We start from the raw sequence: 18,704 nt of genomic DNA on the forward strand, positions 1-18,704 counted from the left end.
ATCCATCTCACAGAATCAACCTCTAAATCAGTGCAGGACAAACCTGCAGATTTCAGCCTGTAAGATATTTTAATGTTTTTGAAAGACATCTCTTCTGCTCAACAAGGTTGCATTTATTTGATCAAATATACAGTATTTTTTTATATATATTTTTGTCATTTAAATGAACTGTTTTCTGTGTGAATATCTATTAAAATATAATTTATTTTTGTGATGCTCCGCTGTATTTTCAGCATCATTCCTCCAGTCTTCGGTGTCACATGATCTTCAGAAATCATGTAAATATGATGATTTACTTGAAAAAAGTTCCAATATTTTTATGAAAACAGATGCATTTTATTTTTGAAAGACTCTTTTGGGAATAGAAAGTTCAACAGAGCAGCCTTAATTTGAAACACAAAGATTTTGTGACAATATAAATGCCTTTACTGTCACTTCTGCTCAATTTAATGCATCCTTCCAGAATAATAAAAATTTCTAATTCTGTTTAAGATTTAATAAACGGTGGGATGCAAGTCAAATGCTCTTTTTAAAAGAGAGGCACGACCCCACAAATGATGTTAGTGAACTCTGGGTTGTTCAAACAGCAGGGAAACAGCCAGAATGTGAATGATTAAACTCATAGAGAGTATAAGTAGTGGTCTGGGATGAACGTCTCCTCACATTGTGTTGAGCTCTTGCCAGCAAGACATGGCCTTCAGCGGAACGTGGCAGGTTTATGTGCAGGAGAACTACGAGGAGTTTCTGAGAGCCATCTGTGAGTTTCTGTCAAATGATAACAGTTGCATTTCCCAAAGCATTGCATATTTTTGTATGCATGCAGTGCTTTCGGGAAATAAACTGAGAGACATCTGGAGTCATTTGAATTCCTTGCTATGATTGTTGAGCGACCACTCACTATCTTGCTGCTTCTCTTCCTTTCAGCTCTGCCAGAAGATGTCATTAAAATGGCCAAGGATGTTAAACCAGTGACTGAAATCCATCAAAACGGCAACGACTTCACCATCACATCCAAAACCCCTGGAAAAACCGTCACAAACTCCTTCACTGTCGGCAAGGAAGCTGAAATCACCACCATGGACGGCAAGAAGCTCAAGGTAGAACATGTTTTTCTCAAATATTTTTATGATGTGGAACTGTTCAAGAAGAGTTGATTTAGAATACAGAAGCTCAGTTCTTAAAAAAAAAAATATAATAAAAAAAATTATATATATATACATATATATATATATAATTTTATTTTTTTTCTTTTAAATATTTTTTTTTTACATATATGTATTTTTTTATGTTTTTTTATAAAGCTATTTATAAATGTTTTGTAATATTACATGCAAATAAAATTGTGAATATATATGAATAATTATGAATAAATTGCATGCAAAATATATCATGAATAATATTTTCTTCCGGACGATGCATCTGTTGTTGTGTGTTTCAGTGCATTGTCAGACTGGATGGAGGGAAGCTGGTGTGTCAGACCGATCGGTTCTCTCACATCCAGGAGATCAAGGGAGGAGAGATGGTGGAGGTTTGTGTTGCTCATCAGAGCTCAGACCTGTCTAGGTGTGTATTACATATGAACATTTGCCATTTTCTCTTCCCAGACCCTGACAGTAGGAGGAACCACCATGATCAGGAGGAGCAAGAAGATGTGAAGAGTTACTATTTAAATAAAGCTCTGGTTTATCATCCTAGTGTGTGCTTCTTGTGATTTGGTTCATTGTATTATTCGCTCAAATAAACAATCATTTCCATAATATTTCCTGAAATATGAACAAAAATGTAAATGGTAGCATACAGAAATAGCAAACCTTTAGGCCAGCATGTGCTGTAATTAATAAATCAACATACAAAACAGACATAACCTGCCCCAATCTGACATGTCAAATATTCTTGTTATGAGAACTCAAGAATCAAATGTTTTCAAATTGTAAGTAAAAAAATAAAAATAAAAATAACATAAATTTTTAATTTAACAGATCTCAGCCCATGTGTTGCTCTCCATGAATAAATGTTTGTTTGTTTTAAAGATATTCATTAAGATAAAATGAAAAATATAAATAAAATCATAAAACTACTTAACATAAAGAAATAAGCATAATAAAACTCAGATATTAAAACATTCTACAGCTTTTTTATTTTTCATACTCAGTAATGTTTTTAGATATTATTAAACCTCTGCATTCATTACTTTAAAGGCTTATTTTCCCAAATATTGAACGTTTTTTATATAAAGTCCAACATAACGTGAACAACATAACGTGCGTAATGCGTATGTAAACCATAGACAGTAAAAAAAAAAAAACATGATTTTTTAAAAATAATTTTTCTGAAATAACAAAATATGTATATTTTATATTCTCCACTAAATACAGGCCATTATAAAATAAAAAAGTTAAAACAATTATGCAAACAGAAATCTTTGTCTCGGCTCGGCGGTGACGTCATGGCGCGCATGCGCGTGTTCCAGTGTACGTGAGCACGTCGATCAGGACTGCGGCCTTCGCGCGCTTCGTGTTTCTCTCTGCGTTTGAGGAGCTAAAGATTGCTATCTTTTTAGCATGGCGAGATACATGCGACCTCCAAACACGTCTCTGTTCATCAGAAATATCTCCGATGACAGCAGGTTAGTGCGTTTAGTGGGTATCTTCAGTAGTTAGTGCAGCGGTCTGCGTCGGCCGCGTTTGCGTCGCAAAAATATCCCTCACTAGCAGAAGTATGTCGTGTGTAATATTAATAAACGTCAAAATTCGACGGTCATCTAAAGCTAAATTAATAATTGATATGTTTGTCTGATATGTAGAATGTTTTTAGTCTGATATTTGCAGCAGGATTGGGTTTCTTCCTATTTTGGCTGGGATTAGATGTATGAATATTCATGAGGAACGCTGCATACGTAATGAGTGACGTTTCAAAGTCAAACTATCTTAATCACGGTATCTTTAGCTCAGGTTTAGTGTGAAACGCTTCAACTAATCGATTCATGTTGAATCTAGACAAGATTTTAAACGTTGGTGGGTTATTTTTTGTTTGTTTATAATGTTGCTGTTCAAACTTTGGGCCTGTATATGTTTCCCAAATTACCAATAATAAGATCTACCCCTTATACAGTATAGAACATAAAACAGAAATTATGTTTCAACAAAAGTAAACTGGTAATTTTTTCATTCCGTTCGTTTTTGTCCATACGGATTTTTATTTTTTATACTATTCTAGTTTGTTCATATATATATATTTATACATGTATGTTAAAATATTACGGTTTAATTTGTAATACAATTACATTTAATTTATTTTGGGAATGTATTTAATTATTTTTTATTAATTTAGAAATGTAATTTTTGGATGTTTTTTATTTATGGACAATTTTATTATTAAGTTTAATTTATTTTCAATTAGTAATTTTAGTGTTTCTAATGTTTACTGATATTTTTTTTTCTATAATTAAATTTATGCTCCATCACTTGTTTATTAAGCTTTTGTTTATATATTTAAGTTTAAGTTATTTTAAGTGTGTTTATGGTTTTTTACGGAGTTTTTTTTTCTTCAAATATTAATATTTGTTTTATGCTTTTTTTGTCATTTATTTATAATTTCAGCTTTGGTTTTAATTTTTTTAGTTTATAAAAAGTTTATAAAATTTATTTATTAATGTTTTATTTGTTTTCATTAATTTTGTGTTGATTTGTATTATTATTATAAAAAAAATTTTTTTTAAATACCATTACCAAGTTTCATTTATTTATATATATTTTTTCAATGTTAGGTTTTATTTATTTCCAGTTGCTAATTTGAATGCTTCAGAACTTAACGAGAATTGTGAATGTTGGCTAAATCAAAAGGATTGGCGAGTCTCCTCGTGAATATGGGTCGTTTAATTCTTCATGAATTTGGGAATCAAGCATGATTTGAAGCAAATCTGAGAGCTTACATGGTGTGATTTTCCTCAAAGCTCTCAGAGAGACGAACGAATGAATGTCCTGTGATTTCATGGTACTTTAGGCCAGAGGATTTGCGTCGTGAGTTTGGTCGTTACGGACCTATAGTAGATGTCTACGTTCCTGTTGACTTCTATTCACGGCGACCAAGAGGATTTGCATACGTACAATATCCTTTATAGACAAATGTGTAAAAGAAAGAACAGATTGTGAACTTTTAAAGGGATGTTTCATATTAAAAAAATCTGACTTTTTTTTTCTTTTGTGTAAGCCAAAAAGAGATACTGAGCAGAATGTCCAAGCTGCTCTTTTCCATATAATGGAAGTGAATGGGGACTGGAGCAGAGCCAGTCTAAAAAAAATACTAAAACACCATAAAAATAAGTCTACATTGAAATAAGCGATTAAGGGAACTACCTACAACTCCGGTCCCCATTCACTTCCATTGTAATCGGACGAAAACGGTTGTGATTTTTGGGTGTAAAGTCTCTTTAAAGCTTGATTGGACCGTGGACGTGTCCGATGTTTGTCTCCTAACCTTATATTTCCTCTGTTGTTGTCTCAGAAAATGTAAAGACATACAGTTCTGGAGACCTTCCCTACAAAGAGTATATAAAAGGGCCGATGTAGAGTAGATTCAAGACAAAGACAATAAAGAGAGAGTTAAAGCTTGAAGATTCAAAGGGGACCAAAATTGGAGTCAAGGCCTCGTTCTGACCAAAGAAAGAGGAAAAGACTAAAGGTTATTGGGCACAGACATCCCCAAGTCCTTCTCGGAGGCGGTTAAAGACAATAAAGGTCAAGCTGAAGGTCAAAGGTCAAGCATGTTAAAGGTAACCCGTTTTAATGCTGTATCCTACCATCACAGAGCACATGATTTCTGTTTGTAATCAAAGGCAGTTTTACAATCCATCATATCTTTCCCTTTGATTCGCTCCTGTGTCCTTCAACGTTTCTGGGGTTTTCTGTAACTGCAGGAACTTTCTGAACTCGGTTCATTTTCTAAGATTTAGTTTTACTTGATTTTTATTTTGATGTTATTTTTTATTTATGTCCAGTTAGTCATTATATTTTTTTATTTGTATTTATTCATAAATTAAGATTTATAATAATAGCAAATTATATACATTTATAAATTATTAAATAATTGTTCAGTTATTTATTATGGCATATATATATATATTTGTCACTTTTATTATTTATACATTTTTTTTTATAAAAATGAGGGCTGCAAAATGATTCATCCCATTCAAAATAAGCTTGTTTACAAATATATGTTTGTGTGCTGTGTATATTATGTATATAAATATACACACAATAATAAAATAAGGACAATGTTATGTGTGTGTGTGTGTGTGTGTGTATATATATATATATATATATATGTTATTATATGTAATTATTATATAAATATTATACATATTTATTTTCTAAATAACATGTATTTATATATACTTAATGTGCACAGTACATACAGTATGTAAACAAACTTTTATTTTGAATACGATTATTTGTTTTGCAACCTTAATAAAAATAATAAATTTTAGCTTTTATACATTTCTAGTGGGTTTAGTTTTTAATAATATTTTTGTATTAGTTTTTTAGTAAATTTGTCATTTTTATTATTTTAGTTATTTAATTTAGTGTTCATTTATTTTATTATGTTCGGTCTTAGTATTAAAATTTTATCAATTAGTAAATAATTCTCTATATAAGATCTTTTTATATAAAAAAAATAGTCAGTTGTGCTTTTGTCACTATTTCAATATTATATAAAAACTAATTATAAAAAAGTTTAATTTTTATAATGTCAAATTTTTTTCTAGTTAGTTTTAATATTTTTATTAATTTAAATAATTTTGTGGTTCTGTCATTTTTTTATTATCATTAATTTTAGTATTCATTTTTGTTGTTTATTTTAATGCTTCTAGTGTTTATTAATATTTAATACGTTATTTTTTTATTTTCCATATTTCTATCCAACATACGCAAACCAAAAAGTTATGAATAAAATGTATTAATACACGCAAATCATATTTTCACATCTTTTTTGCATGGACATGAAACCATTAGAATATTATTTACATTTTGTTCATGATTCTTTCACACAAAAGTGCCTGAAGTTGAAGAAACACCCTTAAATACACTTGTGTATGAATTTCTTCCATGATTTGAGAGTAATTTCATCCAACACCTTCCCCGTTGCCGTTTATCAGAATTAATTCAGATGATTATTTGTGTTTTGCTTTATGATCTGTAATGTTTTTGGTGAGATGGTGCGTTCAGTTTCTGTCATATGGATGTTCATCGGTGTGTGTGTGTGTGTCAGACCTGTAAAAATGCAAAGCCTTAACCGCATCAGCATGTTCGAGGACGTCCGAGACGCAGAGGATGCGCTGCACAACCTGGACAGGAAGTGGATCTGTGGACGGCAGATCGAGATTCAGTTTGCTCAAGGAGACAGGAAGAGTATGACGCTGGTTTTCTGCATGCCAAAAATTAATAAAACATTTTTGAACTGGAAAAATTAGATTTTTTTTATTTTTATAAATGTATTTAAATATGTTTTTCAATATATATATATATATAATAAAATGTAACTAAGTTGCATGTGTTTGTCTTTTTGTCATGTGCAGCTCCTGGTCAGATGAAATCCAAAGAGAAGCGCTCTCCTCGCAGCGACTCGCGGTATGATGACTATGAGCGCGACGGCCGGCGCAGACGCTCACGCAGCCGCAGTTATGGCAGAAGCAGATCTCGCAGTCCTTCATACGAACGCCGCCCGCGCAGATCCGGAAGCCCCAGAGAGTGAGAACAAACTCGTACTCATCTAGGCCCGTTCTATTTAAATGTTGCAATTAACAATTTTATTTTTAAACCTTTATTTGAATATGACAACGTAATATCGTGCTCTACAGTATTTCTATGTATAAAACTATGACAGAGACTATCAGCCAATCACTGAGTGCGTAGTTAGTAAGCATGCTGACATCATCCACAGCAACGAGGTTAGCCCCGCCCCTTACTCTCAGCTTCAGACTTCTCTCTTTACCTTAGTACAAGTTTGTCTCAGCAGCTTTGTAATTGGTTTTAAGAAAAAACTCTTAGCTAAAACTTTTACTGCTATCTAGAAGAACGCTTAGTGGTAAGATAAAGATGGTCCAGATTTCAAATCAGTCTAAGATACAGACAGAAAAAGTGAGTTGTATTCGATTCAAATTGTTCAGTAGAAAATCTTTATTGTAACACTTTACAGTAAGGTCCTGTTAAGTCATGTGGTGTTTCATTAACTAATAATTATCAATGCAAACATATTACCCCCCCCCCCCCCCCCCAACAAAAAAAAACATCCTTGAGCTTATTTTTATTATAATGTCTGTATTATAATATAGAAAATTGTCATTAATTAAAATTTTGCTGCCCATTAGCATTTTCTCTAACATATCCATAAACCACCCTCATTAAAGTTAAAGAGGCATTTATTTATTTATACTTTTTTCACTTTTGAATTGTACAATTAAAAAAAAAATAACTTCATTTTTTTTCCTAATTTTGAACTTTTTTTTTAAACTGCGCAAACTATAATATATTATATATAATAGAAATGCACTATATTATTGAAGCAGTATCGTAATTGGCCGATAATGGCTTCAAAAATGTAAATATCGGTATCGGAACGATATGAAAACATGATTATATGTCTTGCCGATAAGAGAAAGGAGTTTTAATTCCACAGGGGGCGCTGTTGGCCTACTTCTATTAAAAAGAATGCAAAGGTTAGAAGCTGTGGCTTAGATGAAAAAAAAAAATCACAAACATGACACTTTAATTATATATATATATATATATATATATATATATATATATATATATATATATACTGATGTATTCATTAATGTGTAATATGTTACTTTTTTTTTTAAACAAATTATGAGCTCTAAAAGATTTTCAGAATTTTTACAACTCTTTTGCTTTAGACCATTTACAAATGTTAAATCTTAAAATAAATATTAAGTTACGACTGCATCTTTCTCAAATATTAATTGATAAATCCAGTGATTGAATACAGTTTTTGTATTTATTTTAAAATCTTAAGTTTACTGCCATTATAAAATAACTTCATTATTGTTTAATTCTAACAAATAGCTCCTTGTTCAAAACTAACTAAAAATAAATAATAATCTGCTTATATCTGCACAGGAGATATTTGGTGTTGTTTCAGAACAAAAGGAAATATATCGGTATCGGCCAAATTAGTTGAAAAATATCTGCATATCAGATATCGGCAAAATCCGATATCATCCCTAATATATAATATTAATATTTTAATTTGGAAAAAAAAAAACACACCCTGATTTTCTTGACATTTAAAAAAAATATATATTTTTAATATTCTTATTATAATTTAATTATAAATAAAATGTATTTTTCATTTTAAACTTTATAAACCTAACTTATTTTTTGTCAACCTTTTTTTTTTTCCAAATGATTTTTATTGAATTTTTTATGTAGTGATTGACGAGTTACCCCACCATCCCCAAAGCATTGTTTCTTAACCACTGTTTGCTGATGTATTGCATGTTTTTGAACAGCTCTCGGTCGCACGGCAGACACCGGAGGAGCAGAAGTCGTGACAATGACAGGTAAAATTCACTGCATTCACATCAAGAGGTTGCGTTTTTCTCTTTCTAAAGGTCTATAGTTGGGATGCACGATATTATCGGAAAATTATCGGTATTGGCCGATAAAGGCTTAAAATGTAAACACAAAAAAAAATAAGCCGATACTTAGAGGGCGCTGTTGGACTATTTGTAATATAATGAAAGTAAAATACACAAATATCATTAAGATACTTGTGTTTCTGAATAAATAAAATTGTATCAATTGTCACACAATCATGAGTCTGTATTGATTTAAAGGTCAGAAGCTAAAAGCTTACATTATTAAAAATCAGTCATTTTTAAAACTTTTTATGTACTTTCATTTTAATAAAGTTTATTACATCTAACAAACAAGTTTTTGCTCAAAAGCAAAAAGATTTATAATTTCTGCACAGGAAATATTGTAGCAATAGACAACAATACATTGTATAGGCAAGGCAAGTTTATTTATATAGCACATTTCGTACACAATGGTAATTCAAAGTGCTTTATAATTTTTAAAGCAAAAAAAAACTTTCTATTTTTATTAATGAATAAGCAATTTTAAAACTTTTAAAGTTATACAACAAATTTACTTATTTAAAATGAATTTAAAACAGTTTAAAAAATTATTTTACGTAAAATAAAATAAAAAAACTGTGAAAATATATTGCAATCAGTTCGGACATTGCACAGTGCTCATTCAATAAATGCACAGCTAAACAGATGAGTTTTAAGTCTAGATTTATAGGTCAAAATTATACATAAATTTTCTACAGTAAATATATCAAAATCTTTAATTAGTCGAGTAAGAACTTAATTTGGACGACTTTAAAGCGATCACAAAAGTTACATTATTTGCATGTGCTTTAAAGCCTTACTAGTTAAACATTTCATTCTGATGTGCGCTTTTCTGAAAGTATACGCTCAAAGCATGCACTAAAAAGCTGGTGATTACTGAACTAAGTTATCTTTGCACTAATACTGTCAAAACACAATGTTTACATGTTTACTCTGTTGGTAATGTCTAAAGTAAAAAGTTAAGGAGAAAAACAGATGTGTGCAGGTCTTAAAGGGACAGTATTAAATATGCAGCCGACTCATTAAAGGGATATTTCATTAATGTTCAATAGAAGAAAGAAACCCATTCAGGTTAAAAACCACTTTTGAGTAAATGATGGTCTAAAAATAAAACATTGTGACAATTAACAGACTGATTTTTATTTTTGGATGAACGATTCCTTTAATTTTAATAAAACAACACAAAGAGAAAAATAACACACTGCTCATGACTGAAGAACTTTAACACGGTTGCTTTAGGAATCAGTTCATATAGTGTTTTATTTTATTATATTTGTTAATTCAGTTACTTGATTGCTCTGCTAAATACACCTATTGTACCTGAAAATAAAGCACTGTGTGTTTTATTTGTATAATGTGTAGTTGTAATATGTATCTTTTTTCTAATTTTTTTAAAATAACATAAAAAAAAATAATTTTTTTTAATATTAAATATACGTTTTTATCTTAGCCCGTTTTGGCCTAAATATCCACCATACTTGAATTATTTTTTTTTTATGTTTTATTTTTTTTACTTTGAAAGACTCAGTCTTTATTACAGGAAACTTAATTTGGCAGTACTGCTCGGGCAACTTGACAAAATAGTTAAACCTACATGACAATGAATAGTGGTTAAAATCGTAAAAATTAAAAACCGTGATATTATATTTTTCCCATATCGCCCACCCCTTGCATATCGGATATCGGCAAAACTCTTAATATCGTGCATTCCTATTCTCGGCGCCAAAACAATAATGCATTGAGCTCAGCATTAAAGATGTTTTCCCACATTGGAAACAATCATTAAATCAAATGTTGTGTGTTCAGACACAGGTCACGTGATCACGGCCGCAGACGCCACCGATCAGCCTCGCGATCTCCTTCACGTGACTCCAAATACAAGTCCAAGAGCCGGCGCTCTCGCTCCCGGTCCAGATCGGCCAGTCCTCGGGCGGAAGAGCTGCAGGTGTTGACCGGATCCCGTGAGGAAGAGCCCCGCGTCCGCTCTGCCTCCCGCTCACCGTCCCGTTCCCGCTCGCGCTCCAGATCCTGGGCCGGACGCAAGTCTGGAGGCCGCTAGCATCGCTCTGCTCTTAAATACAGTCTCGTGCAGCTTTCATTCAATCTTTGTGTTTAATCATGACGGCGCAGTAGCTTCTGCTTGTTCTCCTTAATATTGGATCCCAAACAAACGATGCAACTCGCTTGAAACTTGATGTTGTCAATGCAGTTCTTTTGTAAGAAGTGTGCTTTGATGCCAGTGTAAAGATGGCTTTATTTTTATAGTCAAAAGATGAGCAGAGCACCAGCCGTTTTATTTCTTTCTATGTTTGTTTGTAGAAAGATGCATGCAGAAACACTGTTAATAATGGGGGGGTTACCCATGACTTCTTTGTTTGGCGTTTGCTCGGAAAGATCGCAGTGTTAATGTTTTTGATTTTTCCAAGGTTATAATGTATTTGAAACTCAATTTGTATTTGTCAAGTCTTGATCGTAGCATCGGTTTATATTAAAGACGTAGTATTTTTTGTCATTGCAAAATAAACCTGATTCAAGCACTGTCTGCGTGATGCTTTATTTCTTTTCTGTATTGCATCTAGCCCAAAATGCACATTTTAGCTGATGTTTTTTTTTTAAATAGAAAATAAGTATTTGTAGTTTTAGCAATAAACTATTTGTAGCCCCGCCCCTTTTTTAAGCTCTATGCTTGTTGCCTTCTTTTTAGTTTGTAGGCTATTTTCTCACCATTGTACGATTTTACGAATTAACTATTCTTTTAAAAATCTTCCCGGTCTACTTTATGATAACCGCTACAAACATTACAATGCACGTGATTTTGCATTTTTGTATTTCTTGTAGTTAACTAATGTTACTATGTCGTTATTACCGCAATGCTAGTTGCTTAGGTTAGCATTTACATCAGGATGTATGTTGCATATTTAATTATTTTGGACATAAACCGCTACTTTGTATTTTCAATTACATTTAGCATTGCACTTGGTGGTCTAGTCAAATGATGAATCATAAAATTTAACACTTTACACAATTTACCACTGCATTTTAGTACAGGTCACCTGGATATTCAACACTAATAGAATGGCCATGTATTTATACAAGACTATTTAAAAATGCATATATTTCTGTAGTAAATAGGTTTCTTGTGCACTGCATGTGGATTAATGCAAACGAGCTGCTTTAATTTCCTACTTATGAATTAAATTCACAGTATCTTATATAGCTAATGTGACCAGTGAGCGTAAAATGCAAGTTTTGTGCATCTTAGAGCATTTCTTAATGTAACTTTTTAATGTGCATTTTGCAAGTTGTCCAACTTCTTGACTATTTATGGCAAAATATTCAAAACCAATTTAAAGCCTTTCAAGACAGTGAGGCAAATAGAGTTACAAATGTTTATATAAAAGTATTGGAAACACTTAGTTAACAGGAACATAGCATTAAATGATTAATAAATGCATCAACAAATAAGACCTATTTGTTAAAAGTGTTACTGAAGCACTCAAAAAAAAAAAAAGCAGCAGCACAAGACTAGTTTGCATCCAAGTTTATTTCTGAAATTCCCTACTCCCTCTATACAAGAAAAAATGACTTTCCACGAAGGCAGCAGTGAACTCTCAGTGATAGTAATATTTATGTTTAGGGTCAGGGTTGGGGAAGAAATCAATCACAGTGTAAGCTTTTTTTCTTTAAATACTCCTGCTGTCATCTTTGGCTGGGTTTGGCGGACAGTTTAACGTCAGGCCAAAGTCACGGGAAGTTACGGTTCAAGCCAATAGAGCTGCAGGCTTCAACTTCGCAAAAGCCAATGCAGGAATGTAGCATTATACTCGGATAACAGAAATAAAAAAGAAAATAAGGACAAGCCGTCCAGCGTTTGCAACGCAGACCAAAAACAAAAAGAAAAGACTGCCAGGGATGCGACAGCACTTTGTACATTTCATAAAACTGTATAGACAAAAAATAAATCTACAAAAATGGTACTAGTAATATTACACAACGATTAAACAGGGTTCATCTACACAAAACCGAAGTTCTTGGTCTTGATGGCTAGTAAAAGTTTCTGTTTGAGAATCTGTTTGGAAGAGTAGAGTGGCACGTAGAGGCGAGAGATGCAGGTGTTGGCGGTGGGCAGGTGCTGGTCGTCCGGCGGCCGGATGGTGATGGAGGGCATGGGCTGGAAGCCTTCTTCACTGGCCGGCAGAGACGGGCTGGACGTCCAGAAGTACACCTGCGGGCGGCACACACACACACACACCGATGCATTAACATCTGACACAGGTTTACACAGGGGAATCGAACCCGCAATGCTCTACCACTTGAGCTACAGGAACAATAAATAATCTCAGAACGATGCAGAACAATTACTCAATTCACAATGCATCGATTTATTGTCCTAGCCTTAATATTGTGTAGAGAGAAAACGTTTTCTTTGTACCAGGTCTTGGCGCTCCGTCATGCTCATCTTCTCAACGATGGACCAGAACCAGCGCTTGAACTGAAGCAGCTTCTCTGCATTCTCACCTGGACGATCAAAACCACACGATTACCGATGAACAACAACATACACACTGCTCATGCTTCAGTTATGAACATTACAACAAACAGATCGGATTTATTTCATTCCATAGGAGCTGAAAAAGTGATTTCATAATATTGAAAACAACAGGATATTCCAATAAAATATGCTTCATATTCTTACAAAAAAAAAAAAACAAACACCAAATTATACACTTTAACAAAGATTAATTTTACAATGCATGTGTAATAATGAAAAACATGCTTTATATATATATATTCAACAGTTATGCTTCCATCCTAAAGTTGCAAATTAAACTGGAATATCACATTAAAGATAAGCAACGAAAGCTGGGTTTGCATCTCATGTGTCCCATCACGGTTACAGGTTTCTTATTTGATTTTTTTGCTATTCTGGTTTTTAATTTTAATTAGTTTTAGGAATTTTGTTGTGTGCTTGTCATTTTTATTAATTATAGCTTTTTAATCATTTTTATATCCGTTTTTTTCTTAACTAAATTAAGACATTGGCAACTTTACTTTTATTTCAGGTTTTCCAAATAACTAAATGTTGGGTGATTAGTTTGCAATTTCACAGAAAGATAGACTTCATTTTAGATGTTTATTTTTTTGCAGTGCATGCAACATTGAATATCAAGCCTTAATGAATTATGAGTTAAGACCTTAATTTTCTAAGTCCTGCAGAAAGATTGAGAAAGATTTATCCTGGCCCGAATTGTGCCTAAAAATACAAAGGATTAAAATGCTTGAAGTCTCACAAAAAAAATACTAACTGACTAATTGGAACTTTCAAAAAAGAAACAATGTTATAATTGTAACAAATGTAATGAAGATTCCAAACTGTCACATTTTCAAATCATTCTGAATTCAAGTTCTTATAAAGGCAAAGATGTATCAGTTTCATGCATCTTGGAGAAGCCCCAAAACAATGTACCTGACTCGTCATTGAAAGAGGTGAAACTGATGAGCATCTGGACGTTGACTTCTCCACAGCCGTTGACCAGCAGTCTGAAGTCCTCCGCCGTCAGGTCCTCCAGAGCGTTCTTAGGAAGCACATCCAGAAGACCCTTCCTCATGGCCTGCAAAACAACATCCTTACACTTACACATCTGCATGCTTCTCCTCATTTTTGACAGAACTTTACAAAGCAATAGCACATGTTCTCGTATCCTTCCTCGAACAGTAAAAGTTGGCTTCAGTTCTCAAGGAGTGCATGCACTGAAAACCGTTAAAGTGTGAAGTGCACTCACATGCAGAGGCTGTTCTGCCACCACCAGCATGCGGTGTTCTGCGTATCTCCTCACGTACTCGTACACGTTCAGAGGCGTCACAGGCATGTTGACCCCGCCGGACAGGAGCTCCACCTGCAGAAGCAGCAGGAAACCTTCAGTCATGAGCACAGAAGGAGAGCTCTAATGCCTGACGCAAAGGGAGAACGCAGCTGTTACCTGTCCGGATCCTTCCTCCTTGCAGAGGTCGATGGCGAAGGCCAGGTCCATCGCTGCAAACACAGCCTCCGCCTCCTCGGTCTGAGAGTGACGAATCAGCTGCCGCAAACTCTCGTACATCACTGGATCGAAGAACGCAAAGTCGTGCCAGTTGACCTGCAGACAAGAGAACGTGGGAATGCAAACCTCAGTATGATTTCTGTGATGGAGAACAGGATCCAGTCATACAAAGGAAACTTACAGTAGAAGTATATAGATTTTGAAGGAAAAAAAACCCAGAAAACATTACATTTAATAATAAAATTTTTTTTTGGATTGCAACAATTTTGGAGAATAGATTAGAATTGAGTTATAAATTCATAAAGGAGACATCAATTGTTAAAGTTGTATAAATGCAGCCGATTAGATAGGTTTTTATTACATTTATGCCATTTAAGCACAATACAGAAAATGTTTAAATCCCAAAAAAAATAAAAATAAATCTTCATATGGCCCTAAAACATTTTTTGTTCAACTTGATAAATTGTTGAACAAAAATTAACTTTTCAATTACATGAAATCATGAAACCTTATTTGAATAAACATGAATACGGAAAAATTAAAAAAATAAATGGGGGTGGCAGGGGGTACACTTAAATTAAAAAATAATGAACAGATTTCATAAGGCAGCATTAAAAATAAATAAGTGTTAAAAAAATGTATATTTAGTTTAAGTTTCATGAATTATTTTCTAAATTTAAACAATCTAGAAAAAATATTCATAGGGCCATAAAAACATTAATTCTGTTAAATCTTCTAATAAATTGATATAGAATTCAATAACAAAAATTACCCTTTTAGGGCTCTGTGAAATCAGTTTTATTTTTCCTAAAATTCTTTTTATTTTTATTTTCAAAATCAGTTTTCCGTTTTAAATTTGAGTAATAAACAATCATGTAAAATTAATCGTAAGGAAACGTACATAATTTATCAGTTTATTCAAAGTTTCATTAATTAAATTAGACATGCTTTTAAATAAACTTTTAAATAACCATTAAAATGGAATAAAAAAAAAAAGCGAATACAATTTTTTTTTGTTGGCAAAAATGATTTTGTCACAATTAAAAAATAATGAAGATTTAGATATTGACCTTCCTGCCGAGTAACACTTTGATGACGTGTCTGTTGAGGGTGATGGGGCAAAGTTCGTTCTGTAACAGACACAAGCCAAGTATCCTGGAAGCAGAAGAGTCAGGGTTACTGGAAGTTCATTCAGTGGTTCAGTCTCACACAGGTGCTCAGGTGTCTCTCGTACCTGCCGATGTTTCGGAAGCAGTTGAGCCTGGCCTCAGTGTTCTTGCCTGGACGGGGCGAGTAAAAGCCCCTCTTGCCGGGCTGGTAGAACAGAGGAGCGTTATCGTCTCCATCCTCTGGGTCGTCCAGCTCCATGTCAACCACACTGCGGGTCGAACCGTGCCTCTTTCGGTTCTCCTGCTGCTGGAATATATGCAAATTAATATTCAAATCAGATCATAGATAAAAAAAAATTAAATGCTGAACCGAACCTGATGCAAAGGACCAGACAAGTTTTATACAAAACATACCTGTGCTTTTTCAGGAGTGTCGAGGAGGCCGAGGTCCAGGATACTGTCAGCGCCGTTCTCCCTGTGCAAGAGAGAGAAGCTTAATTTGTTTAACATTTAATGTTTTAAACAAGAATAATAATTTAATTAGTTTATCTTTAATAGCATTAAGTATGTAATAAAACGGTTTGTTAATTAAATGTTGCATGCATATAATGATGATTAAATACTATAATAATAATAAATAAAAACTAAATTATGTACAGTTAAATGTAGATGATATAGATTATTTAATAAAAAAAAAAAAATTAAAGTTTTTTTTTTCTATTTTTAATAATGTAAAGAATACATTTAATAACATTCAATAATGATGATTGAATATTATAGTATTAAAAATACACAAATTATTAACTACTATAATTACATAAGTTACATGGTTAGCTAGATAATTCATTTTATGTAGTTATTATAGTTTTAATATTTCATTTTACTCAACACTACATACACTAATTGGTAAGAACTAAAATGGTAGATATGCATGAACATAATTATGCAATACTACAATAGTAATTTCATAATTATGCACGCAGTTATTCAAGTATTTCTTCATGCCATTACTTAGATTACGAATTAAATGCATGTCTTTTTTATTATATTTAGATGCTGCTATATTCATCATGGCTAGGGTTTTGTATGTGTGTATGTGAGGTGTTCCTGACAGGTGTGTGGAGATGACTGACCTTCCGTGAGTGATGAGGAGCTCCATGGCTTCTTCCACACGGGCTCTGAGCGAGTCCTCGCTGGCCAGGAGCAGCAGCAGCTGAGCGGGAGAGAGCTCCAGCAGCATCCCCGTGATCTTACTGGCAAAAGCCTGCAGAGAAACGCACACATAACACACTTAAACCGCTTCTCAAAGCCCCATGTGTTCCTGTGATGTGAACGCTGATGGCTGCGCTGGTGTGTACCGGCTGCATGGCGTGCACTCGAGGGTAAAGTCTCTCTCCTAGAGCTTGTCTGTGAGCTGGCAGCGGCTCCGATTCATCAATCGGGTTTCCTTCTGATGCAGGTCTGAACGGCCGTGTGTCGATCGACAGCTGTCTCCTCGAGTCCCTGCAAGAAATCAGTAAGTAAATAAATCAATAATTATAAATAAAATTATATATATATAAAAAGAAATATGGACATGTATATTAATAAATACATAGTTTATATTTTAAAAATCCCCCCCAAACTAATATTTCTTTAAAAAAATAAAAATATAAAAAACAATTTTGCCAGAAAAAAAAAGAAGTAATATTTTATCTAAAAATAAATAAATAGTTAAACAGTAAAAAAAGAAAAAAAATTATATATATATATTTTAAATGCCCCAAAAAAATTAAAACAATGATATTGCCATATTAATGTATGGCATGATATTAACATAGTATGAAAGATTCTTTTAAATTATTTAAATGACATAAATATATAATATGGTTGGATTATCTCTGTGAAGGAGAAGTGCTCACTAACACAGATTTAGACAGATTTGTGAAAAATATTTGAGAAATAGGCCTTTTGTGTACATAGAAAAAGTCTTAAATCTTTGAGTCCAGCTCATGAAAAATGGGGGCAAAAACTAAAGTGTTGCGTCTATAATTTTGTTCAGTATATATATATATATATATATATAAAAAACGCTTACATTTATTAAGCAAGAAAAAACAAATATATCAATAAAGATTATTTTAAATAATTAAATAGTTTTAAATAATGGTATAAAAAAAAAAAAATAATGAAGATTATGTTTCCAGAAAATACATCAGATATATCAGATAGATTATGACAGATTTTTACATTTTAAATAATTATTAAATGATTATTCCGAACAATGGTGTTTAAAAGCGTCACCTGTCACGGTCTCGTCTGGATGCAGCTCTCAGTCCTCCGCTCCTCCTCTCACGCTCACGGTCTCTGTTCCTCAGACGCTGCATGAGATCTGCACACACACACACACACACAGAAGCATCATGACTATCCTGGAAAAACATAACTATTTAGGGATTAGAATTAGTAAAACATTTACTGAAGATGAAAAGTATCAAATGAAATCAAAGGGCTAGAAACAAAGGAAATGGTCACATACTGCTAGCCTGCATTCCCTTGCTAACGCTCTGTACGCAGTCCAGGTTGGGCAGCTTGTCGTTGGAGAGGAAGGCCTGAGCGATGGCCGTGTAAAAGCTGCGTGCCACTCCACTGCCCTCTCCAGGTTCATCCTTGAAGGTCACTTTGACGCGGTGCACTGCCATCGGTGTGGTGGTGCAGCGGCGGCCGAAGTGAGCGTTGATCTGCCGCATGGTCTGCTGGATGAGCTGCTCTCGGTCGCGGTCCACCTCCAGAGCCAGATCACGAGACTGCAGGTTCCTCAGCTTCTCCATCTCACGCCGAAACTTGGACTCCTTCACCTCGAACCCACCCAGTTCAGTCAGGATCTGCACCGTTCAAAACAGAGGTTTAGCACTC

The 18,704-nt window shown here is 33.5% G+C and overlaps 3 protein-coding genes across 14 annotated transcripts in view; 2 read left to right on the top strand and 1 right to left on the bottom strand.

Annotated features, from left to right (window-relative positions):
* The first annotated feature begins 592 nt into the window (after positions 1-592).
* fabp10a (fatty acid binding protein 10a, liver basic) lies at positions 593-1,694 on the top strand. The gene is made up of 4 exons (XM_052579402.1): positions 593-757; positions 925-1,097; positions 1,439-1,528; positions 1,605-1,694. Exons 1-4 carry the CDS (start codon positions 691-693, stop codon positions 1,653-1,655), a joined length of 381 nt encoding a protein of 126 aa, XP_052435362.1. The 5' UTR covers positions 593-690; the 3' UTR covers positions 1,656-1,694.
* A 764-nt stretch (positions 1,695-2,458) lies between these two features.
* Positions 2,459-11,197, top strand: srsf10a (serine and arginine rich splicing factor 10a). Of its 2 annotated transcripts, none has more exons than XM_052579399.1 (6): positions 2,459-2,626; positions 4,003-4,107; positions 6,304-6,407; positions 6,575-6,746; positions 8,531-8,581; positions 10,466-11,197. In XM_052579399.1, exons 1-6 carry the CDS (start codon positions 2,562-2,564, stop codon positions 10,716-10,718), a joined length of 750 nt encoding a protein of 249 aa, XP_052435359.1. In that variant the 5' UTR covers positions 2,459-2,561; the 3' UTR covers positions 10,719-11,197. The 2 variants fall into 2 exon arrangements, with proteins under 2 accessions (XP_052435359.1, XP_052435360.1); XM_052579400.1 differs by lacking the exon at positions 4,003-4,107 and adding an exon at positions 4,504-4,771 and having other exon boundaries at positions 2,461-2,626; positions 6,268-6,407.
* A 988-nt stretch (positions 11,198-12,185) lies between these two features.
* ubr5 (ubiquitin protein ligase E3 component n-recognin 5) overlaps positions 12,186-18,704 on the bottom strand; it is a 45,027-nt gene continuing 38,508 nt past the window's right edge. For 7 of the 11 annotated variants that reach the window (XM_052579397.1, XM_052579394.1, XM_052579392.1 and 4 more), the window contains 12 exons: positions 18,328-18,673; positions 18,093-18,180; positions 17,168-17,312; positions 16,943-17,073; positions 16,224-16,284; positions 15,935-16,116; positions 15,771-15,855; positions 14,641-14,796; positions 14,443-14,556; positions 14,127-14,271; positions 13,092-13,177; positions 12,186-12,884 (listed from right to left, as the gene is read on the bottom strand). In XM_052579397.1, the coding sequence (XP_052435357.1) occupies positions 12,672-12,884; positions 13,092-13,177; positions 14,127-14,271; positions 14,443-14,556; positions 14,641-14,796; positions 15,771-15,855; positions 15,935-16,116; positions 16,224-16,284; positions 16,943-17,073; positions 17,168-17,312; positions 18,093-18,180; positions 18,328-18,673 (1,752 nt within the window). In that variant the 3' untranslated portion in view covers positions 12,186-12,671. The remainder of the gene's footprint in view (positions 12,885-13,091; positions 13,178-14,126; positions 14,272-14,442; positions 14,557-14,640; positions 14,797-15,770; positions 15,856-15,934; positions 16,117-16,223; positions 16,285-16,942; positions 17,074-17,167; positions 17,313-18,092; positions 18,181-18,327; positions 18,674-18,704) is intronic. The other 4 variants (XM_052579398.1, XM_052579396.1, XM_052579393.1 and 1 more) reach the window with 1 other exon arrangement.

This window comes from Carassius gibelio, chromosome B16 (genome assembly GCF_023724105.1).
Source record: "Carassius gibelio isolate Cgi1373 ecotype wild population from Czech Republic chromosome B16, carGib1.2-hapl.c, whole genome shotgun sequence".
Lineage (NCBI taxonomy): Eukaryota > Metazoa > Chordata > Actinopteri > Cypriniformes > Cyprinidae > Carassius > Carassius gibelio.